The sequence below is a fragment of the Homalodisca vitripennis genome, chromosome 2, assembly GCF_021130785.1.
Source record: "Homalodisca vitripennis isolate AUS2020 chromosome 2, UT_GWSS_2.1, whole genome shotgun sequence".
Classification (NCBI taxonomy): domain Eukaryota; kingdom Metazoa; phylum Arthropoda; class Insecta; order Hemiptera; family Cicadellidae; genus Homalodisca; species Homalodisca vitripennis.
In genome coordinates this window covers 175,573,978-175,591,706 of record NC_060208.1, presented here as the reverse complement: position 1 = coordinate 175,591,706, position 17,729 = coordinate 175,573,978, and the positions used below count along the sequence as shown (strand labels likewise).

The 17,729-nt window shown below is 36.0% G+C and overlaps 1 protein-coding gene across 4 annotated transcripts in view; it reads right to left on the bottom strand.

The window, feature by feature from the left end:
- LOC124355068 (angiogenic factor with G patch and FHA domains 1) overlaps positions 1-17,729 on the bottom strand; it is a 104,634-nt gene that overhangs the window by 65,393 nt on the left and 21,512 nt on the right. For all 4 annotated transcript variants that reach the window (XM_046805995.1, XM_046805996.1, XM_046805993.1 and 1 more), the window contains exons 7-9: positions 12,529-12,772; positions 10,096-10,312; positions 7,784-7,886 (exon numbers count right to left, since the gene is read on the bottom strand). In XM_046805995.1, coding sequence (XP_046661951.1) covers positions 7,784-7,886; positions 10,096-10,312; positions 12,529-12,772 — 564 coding nt within the window. The remainder of the gene's footprint in view (positions 1-7,783; positions 7,887-10,095; positions 10,313-12,528; positions 12,773-17,729) is intronic.

The window sequence follows — 17,729 nt, the reverse complement described above, 5'->3', positions numbered from 1 at the left end:
GTTTCCTTATCTGCTCTTCGATTGAGTCTCTCCTTTATCATCAAATCCAATGGAATTATACCTACTATCACTCTGACTGCTGCATAGAAAATGGTGTTGTACAACTTTATTACTTCGAACATCTTTCTCTGTTGACTCATCAGTTTTGTTCTTTTTCCTTGAACAATCCCCACATCTAACAAAAGTACAAGACAATCGGTTCCAAAGCTCCTATATACAATCTTCTCAGATCCTCGCACATCATTCCATTAATGGCCTTACCCAGCATCAATTTCCTATATGCTTTTATCTTATCTCTAACTTAATGCCAATCTGAAATACCACTCCTAAGTATTTTGTTTCACGAGAACAATGAATTATAATTGTTTCCTATATCTACCCTTGTAACCGCTCTCACCACTATCACCATCTCTAGTGCCCTTGTATACTTCCTCATCAATTCTGTGCTAGTTTCTAGCTTTACAAGTCCTCCTAAGTACTTTGTTTAATGAAAACACTGGATTCTAATTATTTCTTACATCTACCCTTGTAACCGTTCCACAAGCTTTCTCTTCAGCAGCAAAATCACCATGTTTTTCTAGAAGGTCTACTTCCTCACACCACTATCACCATCTCTAGTGCCCTTGTACACTTCTTCAACAATTCTGTGCTAGTTTCTACCTTAACAGATAGCAAACCATCATCTGCATATGTTTTTACTGTCACTCTGTTATAGAATAGCAACTTCAAGAAATAATCGAACAGTATGTTCCACAGCAGATATTCTACTACTGATCTGCTAGGTGTCCTTGTAATCTTCTCCGCTCCCCATTTTGTAGCTCTCAGAGTTACTTTCCTGTCCCTGAAATAATCCCCTATCAAACAATAGACATTACTGAGGCATTGCCAGATTCTCAGTACTTTCGGTGCCTCCGGCCACCAAGCTGTTGAATGCTCCAGATATGTCAAAAACAAGCTTAATACATACTTCTTAGAATTCTCCTCAACTTCTCTTTTCATTTTCAATAATACATCTACTGTTACTGCTCCTTCAATGAAGCTAAACTTACTTCTGTTCATCCTGTTCTATCTCTCCATCCACTACTTCATCCTCTTTACCTAGGTCTTCTCTCCTATCTAGCCCAGTCCTACTACCAGTGTTACTAGTGTGTAGGATTTCACCTTTCCTTGGAATTTATTTTCACTCTTGAAAAAGACTCACCAATCATTCCTACCACACTACTAAGAATTCACTGTCCTGCAGCATCTTTTTGTAAAAACCCAACAGTGTTCCTTTCATCCTACCATAAGTCCTTTTAACCATTTCACATTTGATCCCATCTTAACTAGGCACATTCCTAACCTTTTTCTGTATGATTTTCAAGTTCAATTATTCCTCTGAAAATGGTCATTTAGTTTCACCTGTACTATCTTCTACTATCTGTCTCATTTCCTGTTATCCATTAGTTTCATCTTCCTTTTCATCCGGCAAAGTCCTTATAACATTACTCTTAGAGTTTCATTTATGGTTTCCATACACGAAAGTGACCAATTTCCATGCTCACCAACAAGGATTCCTTCTTAAATCTCTTGGACACGATCTTGTACACCTTTTTTTCACGGACCACCTACCCTTTTGACTATCAGCTGCTCCTACATTTTTTTTTCCTTCCTGAGGAAAAGGACAGTTTTTCCCCGCACTTAGTCCTTAAAAGGGCCTTTGCACCTCCCTTACTTTAATTTTGTGCCCTCAAAGACCGAGGCTTTTGCAAAAAAAAACCAATCAGATTTAAGGGTTCCTGTTCTCTAATGTCCTTGGGACTCTCAGGTATCTTTTCCAAGTCTCTACGATGGCAGGACAATCAAACCAAATGTGCTCTGCTGACTCCTCCTCCTCTCCACAGAGTCTACATTCGTTACTCTGACTAAGGGCCTACCTTCATTAAGGTGCTTCCTCAGAGGGCCATGTCCCTGTCAACATTCCTAATATCAGTCTTATATCCTCCTTCTTCTGATCTAGGAGAGCTGTCCACCCTTTAACGTAAGGAGAGATAAACAATTTGGATAGTCTTCAATCCTGAGGCTCTACTCCAATTATTGTGTCTTGTCCTCTTTTCCCAATCTTTGACCAGAGCTTTAATGTTGGAGAAGGCTATCCCACAACCTGGCTTGGCCCCACCAATGTGGATTCCACTCCCTTTTTGGCGAGGATGTCTGCTTTTTCATTCCATGAATACCCTTCATGACCCGGTACCCAACCGAGTGTTACTCTGTTATTCATTGCCAACTCTGCTAGAGCATTCATGCATTCCCAGACCGCTTTCGAATCAAACGAAACACAGGTATCAAGTGCCTTCAGTGCAGCCTGGCTATCAGAAAGTATTAGTATGATAATCCTTTTGTCCTCATTTGTATGAGTCTTCTGGAACATAAGTCTATTGCCATGACCTCCGCCTGAAAAATCATGGCATGTCTTCCTAGGGGCACAGCCATGTCAACTGCAGGTCCGTGTATTTCGTATCCTGCCCTAGAGTCAAGGCGTGAACCATCAGTGAAAAAACTTCAGGACTCCTTTTGTAGGGTAGGACTCCTTTCTAATCCATTTCTCCCTACTTCCGATAGAGACTGTATATGGTTTGTCAAAGGAGTATTTCTTAACCACTGCATCTGACACTTTAGTTAGCATTTCAACCTCAGGAAATTTTTGCAATATTTTTATGTGGCCTTCTAAGGAGGTAGCATTTATTACCTTTGTTCCTAGAAGCTTCATTGCATTTATAGCGGCTGTTCTCATCACCTCCTGCCCAAGAGGAGTGTAACCCAGGACCGCTTCAATTGCTAGTGTTGGGCAGGAGCTCATCGCTCCGTGACGCTTAAGCAAGCTAGCCTTTGAAGACTCTGTAGCCTTTTAGCAGCTGTTGTTTGTTCTACTTTCGGCCCACCACACTAAAGCAGCATATGTGACCATTGGTTTTATTATGGTTTCGTAAATCCAATATATCATTTTTGGGTTTAAGTCCCCATTTAAATCCAAAAAGTCTCTTACAGGCCCCAAGGGGCCATTATTGCTTTGGATATCCTGTTTCCAATATGGGAGTTTCCAAGTGAGCTTTTCATCCAGGATTAATCCCAGGTATTTCACTTCCATTGTTTCGTTGATGCTGATTCCCTCCAGAACAGGTTGTGTTAGCTGGAATTTTTCTTTTCCTGGTAAAAGGTAATCATATTTGTTTTAGATGGGTTGATCCGTAGACCTTCCCCATGACACCAGTTGCTTATGAAGTTCAGTTCTGTTTGTATTAGGCGTTCCAGCATGCCTTTGTTTTTTTCCTTTGGTCATAAGCACTAGGTCGTCCTCCCGTATAACATAGTAAGCCTAGTTCCCCTCTTCTCTGCTTTGCTTAGGAGATCATCCCACTACCATCGCTCACAGGAGAGGAGACAAAACTACATTAGTTTCTTTCGTTTTCTGATACTCCAAATAAACTTCATCTTATCGTCTTCCTATTAATTCATTTCCAGACCTTACTACATCTTTTAAATATGGCTCTCAGCTTACCTAACTATTCAGACCACCAGTAAACCTCCAATTCTTTCTAGGACTTGGAGGGTTCATTCATTAGCTTCATCATCATTACCGTTATATCAAGGAGCAGTCTTGCGCTGATGATGACAAGTTGACATCTTTAATTTCTGATTTCCTCAGTAGTGCTTGATTGAACTTACTCCGGTGTATTTTACTAAAACTGTACTCTCCCGTGTCGTATCTAAATGTTCACTCCTCTTCTTAAAAAGGCTTCTCTTAGACCCATTAAAGTGAATACGTGATCACTCAGCCTCTCCTCGTGAATTGTCCACTCCTATACCTTCCTACTTAATTATTGTAGAGCTAGAGTGACATCTATGTTCGAATTTCCACTCTGTGTGATCTCAAAAGTTACTAAACTTAGTCGTTAACTGCAGATTCCACATCATGATCACATATTCCACCTTTGAGCCTCTGTTTCCATTCCACCATAGTCCCGAATTGCTGAAATCATTTCCACACAGAACTCTCTTATTGCTGTTCATTCTCAAAATGCCTTCCAGCCTAGTTAAATGTCCTCTATGGGCTCCTATATCTTAAAGTACAACCTACAGAGACAGCCCTTTTACTCTAATCTAGCATCAATGCATGTACCAAATGTGTTCCTATTTTTCAGCATTACACCTAAATCCTGCTTAGGCTTGCCCTTACCCTACTACCAGAGTAAATCTTCTATTGAATATTCTTACTTTCCTATTTAGTATGGCTATTGTATGACAAGAACATCAATCTTTTCTTCCAAGCATCTCCTTACAGCGTCATCAACCACAGTCTTCCCTATTCGCAAGTTCCACTGATCAACTCTACAATCTATAATCTATTTTCTTGTTTCCCCTCTTCAAGGCCCTCCAATGCTTCAATGCCCTCCAAAGGACACTGCCTCCAATGCTGACACCAGATGTCCTTCAGTCTTGCAGTTATTGTAACACACTCTTTCCTTTTCGTTCTTATTAAAGCATGCCTTGTAATCGTGTTCCTTAGCAGAGTATGAGTAGCCCAGGTTGTTGTCTCTGCAGTGCTTCACTAAATAACCAAATTGTTGGAATTTGTAGTTTTTTGCAACATCCACGTAGTCCTTACCGGCAACATTGCCATTCTATCAAAATTCTCTCTGCCCTTAAGCCAGATAATAACTGTGATCGAGCACTCCACATCAATCTGATACTTTTTCCTGCCTAACCTAGCAAAATTATACCTTTGTCTTACTTCAAATCTTTGTTGAAGTTATGTTAGGATATATTGCTATCCTTCATGATCTTGCTAAATATTTCATTTCTTACTTCCTGGTCCTTCAGATCCTTTTCTATATCATATAACATTATCGCAGACCCTTTTACTTGTAGACTTCCCTATTTTCATCCCTGCTTCTGCTAGCATTTTGTGCTTCATCAGGTTCTCACCTTCTTCCATTTCTGCTTCAAAAATTCCTCCATTCCTCATATTAATTAGCCTTTAAACTTTAAGTTCTATTAGTGGTTTTGAGCAGTTTTTACAAGGTTATCTTAACCTCCTCAATCTCTTTATTTTCCTGTCTCACAATCACCAATTTCTGTGATGGCTGTATTGGTCCTCTTACACCCATGATTTTTGAGACTTTCTCTTTATACCCTAGCTCTGAAACATAGCTTGAAATTCCTGCTGAAATAACTGAAACTCTCTTCTTATGCTCTTTCAGGACCATCACTGTACTAGATCCACAATAGCTTCGGGTTCTTCACAATTTGCTGTACTACTCACCCTCTCTTATGGCATACAACTAAATCGCTATGCATGCTTATGAGAATTCTCTTCAAATTCCTCTTTTGTGGTTTGGTTACCATCTTTTGCAGCAGTAATTATCTTATCCATAACATTATTTTCTTTATACCTACTTCTATGTTCTCCATTGTATCCTCCCAAAATTTACATCTGAATCGTCATCCTCACTCATTTGTAATGCTATTCCTGAGCGGACTACCAGTATCTTTGAACTGCGTCTGACTCTGACTCCCCGCCACTGCTCACTGCTCACCAATCTTGACATTGATTCTCCCGCACCTAGACACTCCTTTACCAACTATTTTTGTTCTCTATATTTCCTTAGGAACTCCACCTCTGCCATTCTTGTTTCTTCTTCTTCACACCACAATAGCAATTAACTTTCTGAATGTTTATAAAAATCCAAGATTCATTTGAGGGCTGTACAAATTTCATGTGTTAGGGTTTTAACCCTACAAGTGGCAATGCTAAACTTCCACAGTGGTAAGCTCTTTTTGGCCACTTTGCAGACTATTTTTTTTTTTAATTCACCAAAAATATATTTTTTACTCTAACCTAGTCATGTTGCATACTGAATTCTTCAGAAAAAGTTGAATTTGCATATTATGACAAAATAAAATGATTTCTTGAAACCTGAATTGGACTTATAATGTGAAAAACCAAAACATTTTTATTGACCGAACTAAAATTATTGTAACTTTGACACTTTGTAAAAAATAATAAAAACATAGTTACAAAAAATCCATTATATACAAAAGGTAGAAAAAATAGTTACCAACAAATACCAAAGGAAAAAAGTTTGAAAATTATAAAAAATTAATAAAATAATATAAAAAAATTTGGCAAAATAGCAAAAAAAGTTATTTTGTTGAAATTGGTGAAAAAAACCTGAATGCTGTAGAATCTTTGCATACTATATTTTACTTTGAAGAGAAAGAGTGTTTCTACAGATCTACCATCAGTTTATTACAGTAAATTATTATTTTTATTTGTTTGTTTGTGATCAAACTTGAAAATGAAATTTGTTACCAGGAAACAGTGCATTAACAAACTAACACAAGATTGTAAAAACAATGCAAAATTAATACAAACCAAAAAGATAGAGAATGTTATAATAATAAAGAAAATATATAGCCTACATGTACATGTTTTGACAGAGAAACTTGTCAGAACTTACAAAGTTTTAGTTCTACAAAAAACCAAAAGTTCTCACTCTTATAAAAAATACCACTCAAACCATACCCATATTGATTTTTATTAAATCATCTTGTTTCAAATTTCACTGGCTATCCACTGGTATAAAAAGAGCTAATAATATTCTAAAGTTTATTACAAAACCTTGAAAACCAAAGAGCTCTTTTACGAGTCTTTTGCCATTTTGAAAAATAGCAACGCATACACTACACAGAAATTCAATAAATGGGTTCACAACGCAATAACAACGACATACAGATGTCTAAACTGTAGCTAAGAAGACATAGAACACAGTAGTGCCAACATCAAGCTTCAGAAACGAAATATTCAATTAGATAATGAAGCCAGTAAATAGGGTACTATATGAAATGTAGGCCGTATTCATGGCGGCGGCGAGTGATCGTAAATTTTTGTTGAAAGTTTATAAATGTTTTGAATGTTATAATTGATATAAACCTAAAGTATTATATATCAAAATGTTCAGCATATATTTCTACGTTTATTGATATATAATAACACATATTAAAATACAATCGATTACGAAAAATATCAGTTATACAAAACCTTTGTTCAAAAGACTTGAAACGAGTATTTTGCCACGTCTATAGGGTTAAGGCCTCCGGATGATGTGAGTTTTCAGCCAATAGCTCCAGCACTTGAGAAGCTATTGTTTCACACTGATGAGGGTCTTCGTAAATCTGAGCTGGTCTAGAAAGAAACTAGTACTGAATACCATACCAAAGTTCTCAAGTACTTGGGTGACAATTAACTGGTCATTCAGACTAGCTCTGTTTCAGATTTAAATTGTTGAAGCCCATTTCAAGCACACCATATGTTGTAGGATCTACTCATCTCAGACCATGGAATTCTTGATAGTTAAGTTCGGTATTATTCATTTACAGGAATGGATTAGGGTTTTCCAAATCAGCTGTATGAATTTGTCTGATTAATTTGTTATAATAAAATCATTTGTAATAATAAAAAATAGCATCTGCTGAATTCATTGACAGTTTAATTAGAACTTTCTGGAGTTTAATGTATTATCACTTTGGGTTTCTTTCTTTTATTGGAATTCAATTCTTTTTCTGAATTTATTCACTTATTTATTGTATTAACACCCTTAAATCTCTATAACACTTCACTGTGATTTAGTAATGTATATATTACTTATAACCAAAATAATAAGTTCTAAAAATTATGGATCAGTAACTATCTTATGCACACATTGTTACTTATTTGAAAAGCAGCTATCAAATTTATACTCACTGGTTCAACGATGCCCTTTGTTGAATCCTTTCCCAATGATTGTCCTTTGGCCCAGCCCATTTTCGACAGCATCTTGAAACCTTTGTTTTCACTCTGAATGTGCCTGAAAAATTAAAGAAGAATAATTCAAAAAGAGCTGTAATAAGTTTTGTTTAATATAAAGAAAACTATTTTTGACAACAAGTTCTATTTTGTCTTCATAAGCTGTTGTACTGTGCTAATATCCTGGCACAAAAGATGTAGGTTTTGAGCTAGTAGACCACAAAAAATGGTCAAATGGGACTACAGTAAAAATCTGATTAAAGAAGCTAAATCGGAACTGGGACTACCTCATATCCAAAAGAAATTTAATAATATGAAGATTACAATAAAACATATTCTTTTACAGAAAACCTTGATATTAATTAATAAATATGGTTTATTTATATGATAAATTACTGTTTTACTGTAGCTTACATAAACCACAAATTACAAAAATTGTTCTACTTGGCAAAAAGTCTTTGATCAATTTATGCTATAAGGTCTTGCCTCTTAGCTTCACCACAATATTGCAAAAATCCTACAGAAACATTCCACCACAAGCTTTGCTTTGCTCTTGCTGTTCAATCTAACCTATAGCTGCTTCCAAGACAATCCTAGCTACTCATCATGAGAATTTTTAGGAGCAATTTCGTCTGTATCATCTACTTTTTGTTGATGGTTAACCATATTTGCATTATCATTGTTTGTCATCTAGAAATGTTGTTTATCATTAAACCACTCCTTGATGTCTTCAAAGGTTAGTAAGTAAACATGAATAACTACCAGGTTTTAAACTGTGATGGCATTTGTTAAATTTTGTGAAACGAGCAGAGATAATGCAACACTGTTTATAAAGGCTCTCGCAAAAATTAATGATATGGTGAAAGAACAACTAGCTGTGAGGTTAATACCACTTGTGAACTGATAAAGACGGCACAGCCGCCGGTTAACTTTCCGCTATTATTACATGAAAACAGTTTTAAGATATAAAGACATAACTTGCACTAGTCAAAATCCTGTACTAATAAATAACAATTCATTCTATATAGTAGTTTATATTCATAATATTACTCGTTATCAGCTGATATTGATCCAAAGGCCACACGCTCCCAGCTTATTCCCGGTCCGTTCAATTCCTATCCCCGGTTGGGTGACCACCCTAAATAATGTTAAAACTTTTAAGTCATTGTATTTCTTGCTGATTAATTCACACATCATCTTTGATATTTCTTTGTGTGGTTTAACATTAACTAATAATTTTATTGCAATGGTATTATATTCTATTTAGAAATGTTTAAATCATTAAAATGCTATTATATTATTTTTAGAGACATATTTTGAATCATTTAATCCTAAAACAAAGCTTTAGATGCTGTTCATGTTTTCTAAATGCAATTATTGGATAAATATCATTTTTAGTATGAATACTAGCTGTTTCCCGTGGCTTCGCACGCGTCTCTTAAGCTTTGCCCGTATATTTCTTTGCCTTCAAATAGTGTTTGGATATTTTAATATACGTAACTACTGTGTTGTAATTGCAGTTTATAATGTGCAGGCGCTTTGATAACTTTTATATCTTGCAGTACAGCCTGGTGGTTAGTTACATCAATGGGCATTGCGTATAAACCTTCTACATAGAAAAATACAAATTTTCATAGTGATCGGTCCAATAGTTTCTGAGTCTATAAAGGACAAACACACAAACATTCATTTTTATATATTATGATTGCAGAAACAGTTTAAACAAAATTTGTCGTTTCTCTTAAGCTTACTCTATGCTTTAAAACTATAAGTGTAAAGAAATTTATATATAAATATATTTTTTGTCGCATTATATATGTTTACAAAGAACAGCTGATTAAAAATTTGAAAAGACTCTTTCACTTAATAACATATGTTTGCTGCAATGCATTTCTTACGGGTATTTCTGTAACCAGTGGGGCGGAATCCTGAATCGGGAAAGGGATAAAAAGTATCCTATAACCTTCTACAGATCAAGACGAACAAATTTAAAAAAAATTAGGCGAATCCGTCCAGCCGTTTGTGAGTGATGCTGTTACACACGAACAGTTTTCATTTTTATATTATAGATAAATGAACAAATGTTCTTTGAAATTTCAAGGATTACACCACAAAACATATTTATAAAATAAAATAAAACGTATAATGATTATAACCTTATTATACAACCAAGATTGGATGTTTTGTAAATGATCTAATGCATATTTATCTTTCCCACCACATTACCCAATTTAGAAATTCCTATTTTCGTTCAACTTTTTCAAACTTACTGGTCGACAGAGGCCGCTTCAGTCTTGGCGTTGTGGTCCTGTGAGCCAACAGTCTTCCGTCTCTCCTCTGCTCTGTCCTGGTAACCGACTGGCAACGACACTGATGTCTCCTTCGCACTCAGTTTGTCCAACCCAAACCTCTTCCTCAACCGCCTCAGTTCAGATCTGTGTCTAGCCTCTTTTGTCTCATGGTCCTTGTCCATTGCTTCTGAGCTTGCTACAACAGGATAAAATGTTTGATTTTTCTTGCATAAAAGGTGTACTTAAAAACTTGAGTTTGATTAGCTGATCACATAATTGTAATATGAGGGTCGTCCACAAAGTAACCTCCGTTTTGAAATAAAAAATAAACTAGTTGAGATACAAAAATTTTATTATATAAATGTTAAAACTGCAGCTTTTTTCTACTTTTCTACATATTCACCATACAAATTCAAGCACTTATCATATCTTTTAACAGTTTTTTAAATTCCGTCTTTAAAAAAATCTGCCGCCTGAGAACGTAGCCAACATATTACAGCGTTTTCAAGTTCTTCATCACTCGCAAACCTCTGAGATTCAAGCCACCGCTTCATGTACGGGAAAAGATGGAAATCACTGGGAGCCAAATCCGGGCTGTAGGGGGGGTGGTCAAAAACGTCCCATTTGAACTTTTTCAAAAGTTCTGTCGTTCTTTGAGCTGTATGAGGGCGGGCGTTGTCATGGACAAACACAACACCAGATGTCAGAAGACCACGATGCTTGTTTTGAATCGCTAGTCGTAGCCGTTTTAAGGTTTCACAGTAAGCTGGAGCTGTAATGGTCGTACCATGCTCCATAAATTCAATGAGCAAGATGCCTTTAGCATCCCAAAAAACTGTAGTCATCAATTTTCTCGCTGAAAAAGATTGGCGAGCTTTCTTCGGCTTGCTTGGTGAAGCGGTATGACCCCATTGCATTGACGAACTACACCTTCGCTTATAATGTTTGGGCCATACACCGCACTCAATTCACGATGAATTTCAGCTGCTGTGTAACTTTTCGACCACAGAAATCTTATTACACCACACACTTCACACGTGGCGGGATTTTCTATCACGGCGCTCATGTTTTTACGTTGTACCAAAAGAACGCGCGATCGCACGATGCTCTCCCTTGCACAGCTAGAAGCGTACTGAACGGCTGCGCACACCGATGTGAGAATGGCGGCGCTACCCCCACTACTTATCGCGCCACGCCCAAACGGCGGTTACTTTATGGACGACCCTCGTATCTCTATTTTACACATTTTTGTAACCACTCAAAGGACTGATTATACAAGCACTATTATGGTGTTCCTCAAGTGGAATAACATAATGTATGATAAAATATTTACTTGTTTCCAATATTTAAATTTCTTTCCTTTGAAACAAATTCCAGGGCAGGATCTTGATCAGATCACCCACATTTGAATCAAATCTTCCACCAAATATGAAAAAAATTGAGAAAATTCAGATATATCTAGTTTTCTTTTATATCTGTTTTTTTCCTGATATCTTCCACTTGTGTTATTTCCTACCTTATATCTCTGTCTATGATTCTTTAACACTTACAGAACAAGTCACAGTATCAAGTACGTGGATTATTCTAAAAGTAACCACTGTTTATTTATAAAAAACAACACACGATCAGAAAAACATTTTACTATATATATTTGAAAACTACATATTTCCTCTATTATTCTACATAATTACCATAAAGATTTAAGCACTTATTATATCTTTTTATTAACTTAGAAATGCCTTTAAAAAAAATTATGCTGCCTTTAGCCATTCAGTGACAGCGTCTTTGAGTCATCGTTATCATCGAAACGCTGAGAAGCAAGCCACTTTTTCATGTGCATAAAGAGATAATAATCATCTTATCCGAAAGCCCAGAAATTATGAGATGTTAATCTTCTCTAACCATTTCGTTAATCGTAAAGTGCATTACTCACCACTCCTTTTTTCCTCGTGGATGTTTTTTGCTTGTTTGTAAACGAACCATTCACTTACATTCCCCTTCATCCATAATGTTTGGCCCATAAATGGTACAAAGTTTCCTATGAATAACTGCTGCTGAATATTTGTTGTTGTTGTAAAAAATCTAATTACAGCACTCATGTGGCATTTGGTGGGAAACTTAATTGCGACAAACATTTGATAAAATTATAGAAAACGAACAAGTGCTCGTACAACCTTTTAACTGCCTCGGCTAGATCCCAACTGACCTGACACATGTGCCAGTGTGTGAGAGAGAGCACTTTCCCCAGTACTACAAGCAATGTAAGTTCATAGTGGTTATTTTTGGAATCACCTTTGTAGAAAGTAACACTTACGTCTATACAGCGCACACTAACTTTGGTCTCCAGGGCGTTAATATGCATTTCATTTCAGGAAAATAACAAAATAAACCTAAAATAAAGTTGAGACCAACCTGACTCCTTGTGCAGAACACAGCCTGGCTCACAGCGATTGCATGTGGTACGGCCTGGGTGTAGATGACACTCTAACTCTGTGCAGCCGACCCGCACCACCGTACCGTGTTGTAGGTCAACAGGATCACTCTCTCGCAGTGCGACTGACAGTCGCCGGCCGTCTACCAGCGTGCCGTTACGACTACCCAAGTCCACTAGCTTGTAGCAGCTGTCTGTTTCGCTGTAGCTGACCTTCGCATGGTGCTGTAGCCAAAATTCAAAGTTTAAGTCAGAAACCATTTATTTCGGTTAACACTTTCTTAAATTGTATATATTATTCTGAAATGCCCCAACATAAACCACATACTTTGTGCGTGGAGGTGAGTTGTCTTAAGACTTAACCCTTTGAGTGCCAGCCACTTTATGCTGTGTTCTACCGAGAAGACACAAGATGACATTGGCTAGTTTTGCAAGGTTTTTGTTGTAAATTCACAGACATTTTTTTATAGATATAAATAAATCAATTTTGTTTTGCTTAACCCATTGCGGATCACTGACGAGCTGGGCTCGTCACGCAGCGACCGGGGGCCTAACGGCACGGTGACGAGCTCAGGTCGCAAAAGCGGTCTGCTTTTAAATTTCCCTCCAAATAGTTCTGTTAATGTCTGATAGATCGGGCGATCGTCTTCACTTGTCTACTAAGAATGTTTAACAACGGTCTACGTTTAGAGTTTTCAAAAGTTTTATAAATATCCTACAGATCGCAGTTGTATGTCGAAGTTGAAAAATCATTCATATGAGTTTACTCTCTGCTTTTTAGCTCTTCTGATTGGGTGTTTTCCACAGTTGTTATTATAATACTTTTGAGGTTAGTGACACAACTAAACGACGCAGACGTACATGTTGGTGGGTTTAGTCTAGACAATGGCCCGGATGTTGCAATCGATTCGCCCGAGCCGCTTTATTTAGACTATGATTCAGACATCATCCCTGCCACGCCGTAACCTTGCTAGCGTGTTATCGTTCCTACATCACGGATACCCCAGCAGGTCCATGTTCCATCTGAACGAATACCTTCGCAGCTAAATTTTCTAGTATACAATAGCGAGCGATACGATGTGGCGGACCATTGCTGTTCGTGCAGCCGCTGACCGTGAATTAATTTGCGCCCGCTGGTGCCCGCGCGCCAAAACAATACGATCCTCAATGGGTTAATAAATTGACTATTATAAAAATATAGCCATTAAAAATATATAATACATCATTTATTACTTTCTAAATTAACAAAAAAGTATTAGCAATTTTGAAATGTGTTTTGAAATTTTTACGATAAATTGTTAAATTTGGTAAGATATAAAAATGTATATTATTATATAAAGTATTTTTTTATGGAAATCTTCAGCTAAGTATGAGAAAATATCCAAAACTACATAGGCTGAACAGAAAACTAAAGTAGTAAATAAATGTTATCCGAAAATTACAATTTAAATCTTTTTTAGCATGTTTACTATTTTATGAATAAAAATTCCAAAAATCATTTTTATATTTTAAAAAAACTTAACAAAACCTAAAGCCAATCAGAACAAATTACTTATAATTCTATTTATAACTAACAGTTATACAAGGCATTGGATGCGATTTTCAATTCAATAACAGTACCTCATAGGCAAACCCTTTTGAATAGTATAATAAACATACCAAAATAAAATTATTGATTATCACTGGAAGATATTGCAATCTCCTGATCAAGTTCGGAATAACTCAATTTTAAGTTTAAAGACCAATGTTTTGAGACCCTGAAATCGGAGAGTGAAACAATTTTTATGAGTACCAATACATTTCTCTCCAACATTCCATAAAATTTTAATGAATCGCTCCAACAATTTCAGTAACACTTGAAATATTTAGAGTGGAGGAATACATGTCTACAGTTATTTTAGTGACTGCAATTATGATGCTGTAAGCTAGAGACTTATAATAATTTTGAATCGGAAGCAGACATGTTTATAGTACAGATTATCTCACTGTTCATTGCTAAAAAATGTTCAAAAGGTAAAAACATTTCCACTGACTCTTATTTCAGATTTAGCGTGTCAAGAAGCATGTTATATCACAGATGCATGCACGCGCGCGCGTGCGCACGCACACCCATAATAGAGTTTTCTTTGTTTCCACAATCAAAATAATATATACACAATTCTTCTGGTCTAAGATATTTCTGGTGCTAAAGTAGTGTTTGGCGGTCAAAGAAGTTGGTCTGAAAAGTCTATTTCAGTTAAAAAGTTACTATTACCGGTCACTGGAATCTACTTCTGGTACTGTAGTAGCACTTGCATTGGTGCCCAATTAAGAAAATATACGTATGTCAAGTTGGTCTCTAAAAATCTAATTCGGTTACAAAGCGACAACATTCAGCCATTATAATATACTTCCAGTTTAAGGTTTTTTAGGTATCGGTAGTCTGTTGAGGGCATAATTCACATGTGTGTCAAATTCACCTTTCTAGTACTGCTGGATTTTTAAACAAAATGTGTAGTTTTTTTCAGGGATCTCAACCACATTTCAATCCCTGTGGATATTCGATATTCAAGAAACTTATGTTGACTTTCTATGTTAGTGATGAGGTGTGTGTATTTCAACCCCTATGGATGTTTGATCTTTAAGAAAATACTTTTGCTTTTCTATTCAAATCATGGAGCATGCGTGTGACATTAGTAAACAGTGAGTGAGGGCTTTCCCTTTTATATATAAAGATATAACCAACAACTCCTATCAATTTTCAAACAAAATAACACATAAAAATCTAATAACAGCTGATGGCTTTAAAATTAATGTGACTATTAAAAATATAAAAAAGTCATTCTTAAACTATGAGTGTAGATTACAGAAACAAAAACTGTTTTGTCAATTAATAATGAATATTTATTAATGAACATCCTACCAGTGGGACATTACCATTTTATTAAAAGAGTTGTGTGAGTAACTGTATTTTAAGTCTTAAAATCGGCAACCACGCATTGTATGAAGTGATGTAATATTTTAATAATAATAACTAATCACTGCATGTAGACAATACATATTATTGCATCACAAACATCAAAACCGATTTTTAACAAAAATACTCAGCATCTATAATAGTTACTCACTAATTAGTCAACCTCTGCATTGTTTATTAGGCCTAGGATAATTTTTATACATTCAACATCCACAGATGTTTTAGATGAGCTTTAAAATTATTAGGGCTTGGTGATTGTTTAATGTCATCAGGTAGCATGTTGATCATTTTCACTCCAATATGGGTTGCATATTTTCAAAGGTCAAGAGTATGTTTTGCTGAACACAATAATTATTCCTGCCTCTTGGCCCACATTGATGTATACTTCTACCTTTCATCAAACCAATTTAAAATTGGCAGTATATACCCATTTCATAGATATAGGCACAAGGCAGAGTGAGTAATCCAAGCTCCTTGAATGCATCTTTGCACGACTCTCTGATTTAAATTTTGAGATGATTCTAACAGCTTTATTTTAAATCATCTATTGAGCTTTTAAGCTCTATTGAGTTTTTGGTACAACTACCCCTAAAGTCTTCCACTATACCAAAAATGAGGATGAATTTTGACAAAACATGCCAAAGTTAAATTTTCAAAATTGATATTCCCTGTTTATAACAATTCACCAACTTCATGAAAGGAGCCAATATATGCCCAAGGCAACATGTATTCGGCCACACAGACATTCCATTCATTTGTAAACATACCAACTGTCTCTTCTATAAATCCATGTTTGTAGACAACATGTACGTCTGGTGCTGTTTCTTGACACATGACTGCTAACTCGTCCACATTTTTAGTGGCAGTTAGAGCATTCAAGTGTACTATTTGAACACCCCTATATCAGAACAATGCCAATTAAAAATACTTTTAAAGGATTTACAGTAAATTGTTCATGCCCGTAACATAAGTCTAATGTTTCTATCCTTCAGTTTTGTAATGGAAAACCAGGATTTAAAACATTTCAAGTAACAGAAACACTTAATCTCAGGTAAGGACCTCAAATCTACACCATTTTTTACCTATATATTGATCCAATAATCTGTGTTCTATGTCTAAACGCTTAGACATAAATTTAACTTTCTTTTATATGTTTGCAACAGGGAAATTTTAGTTCTTGGAGCAAGTTTTTATAAATGAAATGTGCAATAAAGAATGGTTGGTAATACAGCAATCAAAGTTTTAATATCCAGAGAACTACTAGATTTAACCCTTCCCGCGCTACGGCAATTTGGGACGCACCATACCCAAACGCTACATATACCTAAAAATCTTTTTTCCCATAAAGTCAACGCTAATGTTGTTTTTGAGTTTGTTACCATATAAAAAGACTTTTGGGGACGAAAAAAGTATAATTTTTTATACGTTTATTTAACTTATAAAGCAATACAATAAATACACAAAATTTAAAGAAATATTGAACGAAATTTTACTATCGTGAATAATATTACATCATAGTATATTATATGTATAGTATGTACATTATAGTTAAAATAAAACGTTTATGGATATAAAAAGATCTAAAATTAGCCATCACGGTGTTCAAGGTAACGTCAATGTGTGGTATGTCTTGAAACACGTATTCGGGTGCAGATTCGGCCGGGCGGTGCATGTTTCGCACACGTAAATGGTCTCCTTGTGTAAACCGTTGCGTGTACACACAACACATCTTCCCAATATGTCAAAAACCTATTTGACAACGTATGCATAACAGTTCCAATCGCAGTCCGCAAACGAACTAAACCGGCGAGTTTATTTGTCAGTAGCGCTAGTGTCTGGCAAAACCGGCAGTGTCATGGGAAGTGCGCCGCCATTTTGCAGCTTGGAGAACAACCGGGAGGCGGGGACAACACTATTACTGTGTTTTTCTATTAAGGGATTTATGCTCCAGTAGCTGCTGCACTCCACCGGCAAAACTGGGTACTACTTACTCCCAATAATAAACTCAATGTTTAAATGTGAATATATTTGTCAACAGCGTTTTAACAAAGTAAAATTTGGCAGTTATATTTGTCAACAGCGCGCGAAGGGTTAAGTTTCTTATATTTCTTGTTTGGTAGGCATGGGTTACAATTAAACTTTAAATTTTATAAAATGTTAAGAAATTACAAAATGTCAGCCCACACAAATATATAATGGGGACAAGAAGCAGTATTGAAGAATTGA